The following is a 12,040-nucleotide window of genomic DNA, read 5'->3' as shown; positions in this document are numbered from 1 at the left end:
GACACCAAAGTCGGTGGTGTGGTAGACAGTGAGGAAGGGTGTCGTAGTTTGCAGGAAGACTTAGACAGGTTGCAAAGTTGGGCCGAGAGGTGGCGGATGGAGTTTAATGCGGAGAAGTGTGAGGTAATTCACTTTGGTAGGAATAACAGATGTGTTGAGTATAGGGCTAACGGGAGGACTTTGAATAGTGTGGAGGAGCAGAGGGATCTAGGTGTATGTGTGCATAGATCCCTGAAAGTTGGGAATCAAGTAGATAAGGTTGTTAAGAAGGCATATGGTGTCTTGGCGTTTATTGGTAGGGGGATTGAATTTAGGAGTCGTAGCGTTATGTTGCAACTGTACACAACTCTGGTGCGGCCGCACTTGGAGTACTGTGTGCAGTTCTGGTCCCCACATTACAGGAAGGATGTGGAGGCTTTGGAGAGGGTGCAGAGGAGGTTTACCAGGATGTTGCCTGGTATGGAGGGGAGATCCTATGAGGAGAGGCTGAGGGATTTGGGATTGTTTTCGCTGGAAAGGCGGCGGCTAAGAGGGGATCTTATTGAAACATATAAGATGATTAGAGGTTTAGATAGGGTGGATAGTGATAGCCTTTTTCCTCTGATGGAGAAATCCAGCACGAGGGGGCATGGCTTTAAATTGAGGGGGGGTAGTTATAGAACCGATGTCAGGGGTAGGTTCTTTACCCAGAGGGTGGTGAGGGATTGGAATGCCCTGCCAGCATCAGTAGTAAATGCGCCTAGTTTGGGGGTGTTTAAGAGATCCGTAGATAGGTTCATGGACGAAAAGAAATTGGTTTAGGTTGGAGGGTCACAGTTTTTTTTTAACTGGTCGGTGCAACATCGTGGGCCGAAGGGCCTGTTCTGCGCTGTAATGTTCTATGTTCTATGTTCTATGTTCACAGCTCCAGGGTCCCGGGTTCGATTCCCGGCTCGGGTCACTGTCTGTGTGGAGTTTGCACATTCTCCTCGTGTCTGCGTGGGTTTCCTCCGGGTGCTCCGGTTTCCTCCCACAGTCCAAAGATGTGCGGGTTAGGGTGCATTGGCCAGGTTAAAAATTGCCGCTTAGAGTCCTGGGATGTGTAGGTTAGCGGGTAAATATGTGGGGGTAAGGCCTGGGTGGGATTGTGGTCGGTGCAGACTCGATGGGCCGAATGGCCTCCTTCTGCACTGTAGGGTTTCTATGATTTCTATGAAATCAACTCAAATCAACGCAAATCAAATCAAATCATCTCAAATCAAATCAAATTTCAGGGTTAGATTCTCAGAGAGGGAAGAGATTCAGGCGATGGGGGTGAAGGCCAGAGGGGGGGTGAGGTTTAATCCATGGATGGGAAAGGGTTTGACATGATTGGAATTTCACAATGTTCTGGATCTCCCAGTCGCCCCGTCCCCGCGTTACCTGATAGTTGGAGCCGTTGTACACGCAGCCGCACTGGTCCCTGGAGACGCACCGGGACCCACTCTGCACAAAGCCTGGGTCGCACCGACAGCCCTCCGCGCAGGGCAGGTCACAGGGCAGAGGTCGGGGGTCGAGGCAGGTGGCCGGGCAGGCCGAGGCACAGGGTTGGTAGTGACTGTTGGATGGGCACTCGAGGGCTGCGGGGGGGAGGGGGGGAAGAGAAAACAAAACAAGCGTCACTCTGTGGACGGAGAAAGAACGGCTACAAGAATAATTTAACAACAATAATGGCAAGAGTGGCTTCAAAATGGCCGTCCCGGCTGAGAGCTATGCATGCTGGGACTTCTTGCGGCTAGTTGCCTGGAACTTCTCAGAGGACACAAGGTGTTGGGTTGAACAACTTGTCCTTGGCAGGGAGGAGGAGTTCCTTATAGATGTTTGGAGCCAGTGTTCCTTATCTGGGGATCGGAATGTGAACAAGATGCACTCAAGGGGGTCTCGAGATGATGAGGTCTGGACTGACCAATGCCACCACCCCGGCTGCATTCGATGGGCCTCATCGAACGATGCAATTGGGGTTTACGATCGATTTGTCGGATGGGTGACAGAGAATCTTCCGGAAGTGGGTGGAGAATTGCGGGTAAAGAGCCGCGATAACACGAAGAGACCAACCATCGTGGGAAACAAGACCTGTGCCCTGAGGGATGCTTCAGAGGAGAAGGAGATAGATTTGACATCGAGGACATTTTTTGGCCTAGGTTTCCCTAAACTTGGCCCTATCTATTTACAGTTACACAGTTAAAGTTGATGTTCAGTTGAATTTAAAGTGCTGTTTAAGAGTTAAAGTTCAGTAAAGAGTTAATGAGTTGCAACTGTTTATGTTTGAGTTGGTGCTCGAAGTGTTAAGTAAAGGAATTGTTGAACTGCTGTCCTTGTTTTCTGAAGCTGGAATGCTCGGAAGTGTTTAAATTAAAAGCTGGAGAACAAACTCGGAGTGGGGAAGGGGTAGCACGGCTCAGAAAGGGGGATGGTTTTTAGTGGTCCGCTCCTCGCCCGCTCGCTCCCCCCCCGGTACTCACGGCAGAAGGTTTGGTTCCTCCAGGGTAGGATGGTGATGTTGCGATGCTGGCAGGCGGTGATGTAGGTCTCGATGGCCTCACACAGCTGTGGCCTGGCCCCGTCCAGCTCACACATGTCGTACACACAGTCCCTGAAGAAGGCCTGGAGGAAAGGGGCAGACACAACACGGGGAGGGTCACGTGTTTGCGTGTGTGTGCGTGCGCGCGCGTTTGCGTTTTCTCCCCCGGAAAGCGGCAGGAACGAGAGAACCTGTCCATCTCTGTCTTAAATACACTCAATGACCCGGTCTCCGCAGCCCTCTGTGGCAACAGATTCACCCACACTCTGGCTCCTGCTCTGCCCAAGATCGCAAGGAACTCCAAAGGGTCGTGAATGTAGCCCAATCCATCACGCAAACCAGCCTCCCATCCATTGACTCTGTCTACACTTCCCGCTGCCTCGGGGAAAAGCAGCCAGCATAATCAAGGACCCCCCACACCCCCCGGACATTCTCTCTTCCACCTTCTTCCGTCGGGAAAAAGATACAAAAGTCTGAGGTCACGTACCGACCGACTCAAGAACAGCTTCTTCCCTGCTGCTGTCAGACTTTTGAATGGACCTACCTCGCATTAAGTTGATCTTTCTCTACACCCTAGCTATGACTATAACACTACATTCTGCACTCTCTCCTTTCCTTCTCTATGAACGGTATGCTCTGTCTGTATAGCGTGCAAGAAACAATACTTTTCACTCTACCCAGTACATGTGACAATAATAAATCAAATCCTTCTCCCCTATGTACTCTATGAACGGTATGCTTTGTCTGTATAGCGTGCAAGAAACAATACTTTTCACTGTATCCCAATACCTGTGACAATAATAAATCAAATTAGGGGCAGCACGGTGGCACAGTGGTTAGCGCTGCTGCCTCACAGCGCCAGGGACCCGGGTTCGATCCAGCCTCGGGTCACTGTCTGTGTGGAGTTTGCACATTCTCCCCGTGTCTGCGTGGGTTTCCTCCGGGTGCTCCGGTTTCCTCCCACAGTCCGAAAGATGTGCAGGTTTGGTGGATTGGCCGTGCTAAATTGCCCCTGAGTGTCGGGGGATGAGCAGGGTAAATATGTGGGGCTGCGGGGATAGGGTCTGGGTGGGATTGTGGTCAGTGCAGGCTCGATGGGCCGAATGGCCTCCTTCTGCACTGTCGGGATCCCAGGATGAAATCAATCAAACTGACCAACTGAGGATGTCCCAACAGGTTTGACACCAGCCGAGCATTCACTGAAATTAGTCACGGGTAGGAGGCGGGGAATGGAGCAGCCAATTGGTGCACAGCAAGATCCCACAGCAAGATCAGGGGGCAGGTGATGATATTTTATCAGGGGTTGGTTGAGACTTGAATATTAGTCCGTCCACTGTGGCGTGGGTGGTGGGGTGGGGGGTGGGGGGGCGCGGGGGTGGGGGGGCGGTGAGGGGGAGGGGGGGATCATTGCCTTGTTGACAAATAGTACCAGGAGTTTTCAAGGTGAGGGGCTGATACTGGTGTCTCATCCACAAGGCCGCATGTCCAAAATGGCCGCACTCCCTCCCTCCCTGCCGCCCCTTCACCCCTCCAGCTGAACCTGGACTTCTGGAGCGAGATTCGATCCCACCACCCCTCTCCCTCGGAGGTGAGAGTGACACTCCCCCCTTCCCCTTTCCCTGCTCCCCCACTGGACTGAGGCCACACCGGAGCCTCGGGCCTAGTTGGATCTCGGCACGGGACTGGAGGGAGGGAGTGAGGGTGTGGGGGGAGACCGGAGCGGGGGGCGGGGGGGGAGGGAGTGCGGGAGGTGGAGACAGAGGGAGGGATGGAGTCCCGGTCAGAATGAGGCCTTGGCACTAGGCCGTACGTACCATGGGGTCAATTTGGTAGTGGCAGGAGGAGAAGGGTCCGTATTGGTCCAGCAATATCCCACAGTAGGAGGCTCCTTCGTACGTCTCCCGCTTGTCTTCGGGGCACTGGGGAGTCACCTCGGTGTCCGTCACGGTGCAGCTGTCCAGAGAGAACGGGGAAGATTATTTACACAGTGAATGACACAAAAGGGGCAGCAGAGACATAGTCCATTCGGCCCCTCTGCTCCATGCTGGTCCACACTAGCCTCCTCTAACTCTACATCATCTCACTCCCATCCCCATATCATTCTCTACGTTTCTCCCTCATCTGTTGATCCAGCTCCCGCCACCTCCAATGTGTCATTCTCCCCCATTCCCCGTGGGAGTGAGTCCCGCATTCTCCCCCATTCCCCGTGGGAGTGAGTCCCACATTCTCCCCACTCCGCGTGGGAGCGAGTCCCACATTCTCCCCACTCCGCGTGGGAGTGAGTCCCACATTCTCCCTCACTCCCTGTGGGAGTGAGTCCCACATTCTCCCCCACTCCCTGTGGGAGTGAGTCCCACATTTTCCCCCACTCCCCGTGGGAGCGAGTCCCACATTCTCCCCCACTCCCTGTGGGAGTGAGATCCACATTCTCCCCACACCCTGTGGGAACGAGTCCCACATTCTCCCCCACTCCCCGTGGGAGCGAGTCCCACATTCTCCCCCACTCCCTGTGGGAGTGAGATCCACATTCTCCCCACTCCCTGTGGGAACGAGTCCCACATTCTCCCCACTCCCTGTGGGAGCGAGTCCCACATTCTCCCCCACTCCCCTCCATGGGGGGATCCAGAATGAATAAAAAACAATCCAAGGAATTGTCCAATAGAACGGTGCAAAGATACAAAAACAAGACAGACGCCATTCTGCCGCGTGGTTAACGAGACCTGTGAATCTTCCGCTCGATTGTCATGGTGAAGGGCCCGTAGATACGGGGACAAGAGTCATCGTGTTCCCTCCCCATCCCCTCCCCCTCCTCTTCCCCCTCCCTCTTCCCGGATCATCCCACTTACTTCTCATCCACGTTCCAGCTGTTCCCAAAGTTGAGGACTCCGTGCACGATCTGTCCCTCCGGAGTCCGGAAGTCGTCGCCGGGGATTCCATCGTAGTCGCCGCACAGGCCGCAGGTCTGGCCGGCGTAGCTGGGGACAGAGAGAGAGAGAGAGAGAGAGACGAGGGGTGAGTGACGCTCAAGAAGGTCGGCAAACTCCCCCCCACCGACCCCCACTCCCTCCTCCCACCACCCCCCACCGTCCCACCCGAGAGAGAGAATCTGGTGAACTGGCGCGGCAACAATAATCTCTCACTCAGTGTCAACAAAACGAAGGAGATTGTCACCGACTTCAGGAAGCGTAAAGGAGAACATGCCCCTGTCTACATCAACGGGGATGAAGTAGAAAGGGTCGAGAGCTTCAGGTTTCTGGGTGTCCAGATCACCAACAACCTGTCCTGGTCCCCCCCATGCCGACACTATAGTTAAGAAAGCCCCACCAACACCTCTACTTTCTCAGGAGACTAAGGAAATTTGGGATGTCAGCTACGACTCTCACAAACCTTTACAGATGCCCCATAGAAAGCATTCTTTCTGGTTGTATCACAGCTTGGTCTGGGGCTCCTGCTCTGCCCAAGACCGCAAGGAACTACAAAAGGTCGTGAATGTAGCCCAATCCATCACACAAACCCGGCCTCCCATCCATTGACTCTGTCTACACTTCCCGCTGCCTCGGGGAAAAGCAGCCGGCATAATCAAGGACCCCCCACGCACCCCGGACATTCTCTCTTCCACCTTCTTCCGTTGGGTAGAAGATTCAAAGGTCTGAGGTCACGTACCAACCGACTCAAGAACAGCTTCTTCCCTGCTGCTGTCAGACTTTTGAATGGACCTACCTCGCATTAAATTGATCTTTCTCTACACCCTCGCTATGACTGTAACACTACATTCTGCACCCTCTCCTTTCCTTCTCTATGAACGGTATGCTTTGTCTGTATAGCGCGCAAGAAACAATACTTTTCACTGTATCCCAATACATGTGACAATAATAAATAAAATTTAAAAAGAAATCAAGTTAAATCACAAAGAAATCAAATGAAATCAAAGAGAAATCACATCAAATCAGTTCAAGATAGCAAACAAACCAAATCAAAAAAGGACATAAAATCAAATCAGATCAAAAAGATATCAAATCAAAATCAAATTAAATCAAATCAAATCAGAAAAAAATCTCGTCCAATCAAATCAAATCACAAAAGAAATCAAATCAAATAAACGCGACCCGCGCCGGTGCGGGACACGGGGAGGCCGCGGGATGTACTCACTCGCTGGGGACCGTCACGTCAGCGTGGTGTCTGCCGTCGTACCGAGCGACCAGGCCAAAGTCGGTTCGTACCGCCATGTGTCTGCCCGAGGGTCCCACGACCAATCCGGGGTGGGGGCTGATGGGGGCGGTGACGGGTTTTCCATTCACCTGAACACAACAGACAGAGGAGTGAGGATCGGAGAGTGTGTGGGGGTGGGGGGGGAGGGGGGGAGGGGGGGGGCGGGGGTCGGGGGGTGGGGTGGGGGGGGTAAATATCGGCCCCGGATGGGGCGGAGGGAACCGGAGGTGGAATTAACTCCATCCCAATGTAGCAATTCCAGGGAATGGGAAGTGGGGGGTTGGGGGTTGAGACTCGGGAACGCCGTGCTTGGGATGGGAGTGCGTCGCTCGGGAATCAGTTGGATAGAATTCTCCGCTTGAACCTTCTACTGGGAACAGACTCTCGCCCGGGGCTGGGGCATCCGAGCGAGGGGAGGCCATTCAGCCCCTCCAGCACTGCTGGCCCTGGAGAGGGTCCAGAGGAGGTTCACCAGAATGATCCCAGGAATGAAAGGCTTGATGGAGCGTTTGAGGACTCTGGATCTGAGTGGATGGGTAGAGAGGGATATGGGCCAAATGCGGGCAATTGGGACTTGCTTAGGGGGAAAAAAGGGCGGAATGGACAAGTTGGGCCGAAGGGCCTGTTTCCATGCTGTAAACCTCTCTGACTCTATGACTCTACTCGATGGAGTTTAGAAGGATGAGGGGGGGGGATCTGATTGAAACTTACAGGATACTGAGAGGCCCGGATAGAGTGGACACGGGGAAGATGCTTCCATTAGTGGGAGAGACTGGGATCCGAGGGCTCAGCCTCAGAGTAAAGGGACGACCCTTTAGAACCGAGATGAGGAGGAATTTCTCCAACCAGAGGGTGGTGAATCTGTGGAATTCGTTGCCACAGAGGAGGCCGGGTCATTGAGAGTCTTTAAGATGGAGATAGATCAGTTCTTGATTGGTAAGGGGGTCAAAGGTTGAGGGGAAAAGGCGGGCGAATGGGATTGAGAAGCTATCAGCAATGGTGGAGCAGACTCGATGGGCCGAATGGCCTAATTCAGCTTCTATACCTTATGGTCTTATCCACCCTTCAGTTCGATCAAGGCCAATCTCCATCTCAACCCCTTAACTCCCCAACCCCTCCCCCATCCCCTTACCCAACCCCAACCCATCGATCGGGCTTCGGACTGTTTCGAGGGACACCGGCCATGGATGGGGGGGCGGGGTGGTGAGTTTAATGGCCTCCACCATCTCCCCCCACAACCATCTCCCCCCCACCCCCGCTCCGCTCCCCCTCCCCCTCTCACCTGAACGACTCTGTCCCTGAGCACCGAGACGGTGAGGCCGTAGACACTGACGTGGATGGCTCGGACATAAGACACGGTGGTGCTCCGGCGGCGATGCTCGTTGGCGACGAGGACGGTGAAGGGGGTGCGGCTGGAGTTACAGGTCTTGGCCAGCACGTAGGTGCAGTTCCCTTGGAAGGTGAACTTTCTCTTGTCGAAGGAGGTGTAATGGGGATCCCCGGAGGCAGTGCAGGTGGACGAACCTGTGGAGAGGTCAATGGAGAGCGGGGGAAGGGGGGGGGCGAGGAGGTGGGGGAGAAGATGAGTCATTTCACAATTCCAATCTCTGATGAGTCATTCCCACAATTCCAATCTCTGATGGTCAATGTTAAAACCGGCGCGGAATTCTTTACCTTTGGGGTAACACCCCCGCACTCCGCCCTCGTGGCCACAGTACTCATCTGGAGCACAGCTGGTATCGGTACACTGGACATTGTTGCTGGAGAGACACTTACACACCTGGCTACAGGCCTGGGACCAGATCACCTCACCGGGCTGGAAGTACAGAGAGAGAGAGAGAGACTCACGTTAGGACTGCTCCGCACAGGACCAATCAGAAAGGTCCATTGGACACGGATAAGGCCCATTGCCAGAAAGAAAGAGTCTGCATTCATATAGCACCTCACCCCCCCACCCCACCTCAGTACATCTTCATGTAAAGATCTTGGGACAGAAAGGGTGACACATTCAGCCAGTGATTTTTAGATTGAGAACGGCACTGCTTGGTCAACATGTATCCTTAATCATTCTCTATCTCTCGCAGACTCCCTCTGCTGGTACATGTGTGTGTTTGAGGGCAAAATGCACAACCCAATTTTCACTACGCTACACTTTACAGTCAATGAAAGACCTTCAAATTGGAGTCACTGCCGGAATGGAGGAAACAGCAGAGCCAATTTGTGCACAGTAAGATCCCAAAAAGGAAAACAAATTAATAAGGGGTTTAGCGATTGGTTGCGGGTTCAATGTGTGAGGGGGTCACCAGGGAGAATCCCCCCCCCCTAACTCTTTAAAATGAGTTAGAATCCACCCGGGATGTCACTTAGTGCCTTGTTTTAATGTCCCCTATGAAACTCAGTGCCACCGACAGTGCAGCACTCCCTCGGTACTGCACTGGAGGGTCAGCCCAGATTTTGCGCTCCTGTCTCTGGTTTAGTCTTGAACCCACAGGGTTCCGTCACGGTGACAGGAATGTTGCCCCACCCGGCGACAGCGAAGAATGTGGAAAACAAAATCCAAGTTAAAACAAAAATCAAAAAAAACTTCAGGTTTCTAGGTGTCCAGATCACCAACAACCTGTCCTGGTCCCCCCCATGTCGACACTATAGTTAAGAAAGCCCCACCAACGCCTCTACTTTCTCAGAAGACTAAGGAAATTCGGCATGTCCGCTACGACTCTCACCAACTTTTACAGATGCCCCATAGAAAGCATTCTTTCTGGTTGTATCACAGCTTGGTCTGGGGCTCCTGCTCTGCCCAAGACCGCAAGGAACTACAAAAGGTCGTGAATGTAGCCCAATCCATCACCAGCCTCCCATCCATTGACTCTGTCTACACTTCCCGCTGCCTCGGGCAAAGCAGCTGGCATTATCAAGGACCCCACGCACCCCGGACATTCTCTCTTCCACCTTCTTCTGACGGGAAAAAGATACAAAAGTCTGTGATCACGTCCCAACCGACTCAACAACAGCTTCTTCCCTGCTGCCCTCAGACTTTTGAATGGACCTACCTCGCATTAAGTTGATCTTTCTCTACACCCTAGCTATGATTGCAACACTATATTCTGCACCCTCTCCTTTCCTTCTCTATGAACGGTATGCTTTGTGTGTATAGCGCGCAAGACACAATACTTTTCACTGTATCCCGATACATGTGACAATAATAAATTAAATCAAATCAAATCAAGTCTCGTCATAGAGTCACAGAGGTTTACAGCATGGAAACAGGCCCTTCGGCCCAACTTGTCCATGCCACCCATTTTTTACCACGAAGATAGTCCCAATTGCCCGCATTTGGCCCATATCCCTCTATACCCATCTTACCCATGTAACTGTCTAAACGCTTTTTAAAAGACTAAATTGTACCCGCCTCTACTACTGCCTCTGGCAGCTCGTTCCAGATACTCACCACCCTCTGTGTGAAAACATTGCCCCTCTGGACCCTTTTGTATCTCTCCCCTCTCACCTTAAACCTGTGCCCTCTAGTTTTAGACTCCCCGACCTTTGGGAAAAGATATTGACTATCGAGCTGATCTGTGCCCCTCATTATTTTATAGACCTCTATAAGATCACCCCTCAGCCTCCTACGCTCCAGAGAAAAAAGGCCCAGTCTATCCAGCCTCTCCTTATAACTCAAACCATCAAGTCCCGGTAGCATCCTAGTAAATCTTTTCTGCGCTTCTTCTAGTTTAATAATATCCTTTCTATAATAGGGTGACCAGATCCGTACACAGTCAAACCAAAGAAAGTCAATACATCAAATCAAATCAAATCAACTCAAATCAACGCAAATCAAATCAAATCAAATCAAATCAAATCAAATAAACTCAAATTAACTCAAATCAAGTCAAATTTCAGGGTTAGATTCTCAGAGAGGGAAGAGATTTAGGGGATCGGGATGAAGACCAGAGGGGGGGGGGGGTGAGGTTTAATCCATGGATGGGAAAGGGTTTGACATGATTGGAATTTCACAATGTTCTGGATCTCCCAGACGCCCCGTCCCCGCGTTACCTGATAGTTGGAGCCGTTGTACACGCAGCCGCACTGGTCCCTGGAGACGCACCGGGACCCACTCTGCACAAAGCCCGGGTCGCACCGACAGCCCTCCGCGCAGGGCAGGTCACAGGGCAGAGGTCGGGGGTCGAGGCAGGTGGCCGGGCAGGCCGAGGCACAGGGTTGGTAGTGACTGTTGGACGGGCACTCGAGGGCTGAGGGGGGGAGGGGGGGAAGAAGAGAAAACAAAACAAACGTCACTCTGTGGACGCAGAAAGAACGGCTACAAGAATAATTTAACAACAATAATGGCAAGAGTGGCTTCAAAATGGCCGTCCCGGCTGAGAGCTATGCATGCTGGGATTTCTGCAGGCCAGTTACCTGGAACTTCTCAGAGGACACAAGGTGTTGGGTTGAACAACTTGTCCTTGGCAGGGAGGAGGAGTTCCTTATAGATCTGTGGAGCCAGTGTTCCTTATCTGGGGACTGGAATGTGAACAAGATGCACTCAAGGGGGTCTTGAGATGATGAGGTCTGGACTGACCAATGCCACCACCCCGGCTGCATTCGATGGGCCTCATCGAACGATGCAATTGGGGTTTACGATCGATTTGTCGGATGGGTGACAGAGAATCTTCCGGAAGCGGGTGGAGAATTGCGGGCAAAGAGCCGCGATAACTCGAAGGGACCAACCATCGCGGGAAACAAGACCTGTGCCCTGAGGGATGCTTCAGAGGAGAAGGAGATAGATTCGACATCGAGGACATTTCTTGGCCGAGGTTTCCCTAAACTTGGCCCTATCTATTTACAGTTACACAGTTAAAGTTGATGTTCAGTTGAAGTTAAAGTGCGGTTTGAGAGTTAAAGTTCAGTAAAGAGTTAATGAGTTGCAACTGTTTATGTTTGAGTTGGTGCTCGAAGTGTTAAGTAAAGGAATTGTTGAACTGCTGTCCTTGTTTTCTGAAGCTGGAATGCTCGGAAGTGTTTAAATTAAAAGCTGGAGAACAAACTCGGAGTGGGGAAGGGGTAGCACGGCTCAGAAAGGGGGATGGTTTTTAGTGGTCCGCTCCTCGCCCGCTCGCTCCCCCCCCGGTACTCACGGCAGAAGGTTTGGTTCCTCCAGGGTAGGATGGTGATGTTGCGATGCTGGCAGGCGGTGATGTAGGTCTCGATGGCCTCACACAGCTGTGGCCTGGCCCCGTCCAGCTCACACATGTCGTACACACAGTCCCTGAAGAAGGCCTGGAGGAAAGGGGCAGA

The 12,040-nt window shown here is 52.5% G+C and overlaps 1 protein-coding gene across 1 annotated transcript in view; it reads right to left on the bottom strand.

Annotated features, from left to right (window-relative positions):
* Positions 1-12,040, bottom strand: part of LOC144487293 (IgGFc-binding protein-like) — a gene marked incomplete at its 3' end in the record, with an annotated part of 192,889 nt that overhangs the window by 77,236 nt on the left and 103,613 nt on the right. Inside the window, exons 58-66 of the mRNA XM_078205374.1 lie at positions 11,881-12,022; positions 10,799-10,995; positions 8,423-8,564; positions 8,031-8,272; positions 6,689-6,837; positions 5,386-5,514; positions 4,354-4,492; positions 2,481-2,622; positions 1,402-1,598 (exon numbers count right to left, since the gene is read on the bottom strand). Coding sequence (XP_078061500.1) covers positions 1,402-1,598; positions 2,481-2,622; positions 4,354-4,492; positions 5,386-5,514; positions 6,689-6,837; positions 8,031-8,272; positions 8,423-8,564; positions 10,799-10,995; positions 11,881-12,022 — 1,479 coding nt within the window. The remainder of the gene's footprint in view (positions 1-1,401; positions 1,599-2,480; positions 2,623-4,353; positions 4,493-5,385; positions 5,515-6,688; positions 6,838-8,030; positions 8,273-8,422; positions 8,565-10,798; positions 10,996-11,880; positions 12,023-12,040) is intronic.

Source organism: Mustelus asterias, unplaced genomic scaffold (assembly GCF_964213995.1).
Source record: "Mustelus asterias unplaced genomic scaffold, sMusAst1.hap1.1 HAP1_SCAFFOLD_707, whole genome shotgun sequence".
NCBI lineage: Eukaryota > Metazoa > Chordata > Chondrichthyes > Carcharhiniformes > Triakidae > Mustelus > Mustelus asterias.
The sequence above is the reverse complement of the archived record's forward strand: the minus strand, read 5'-3'. Positions and strand labels throughout refer to the sequence as shown.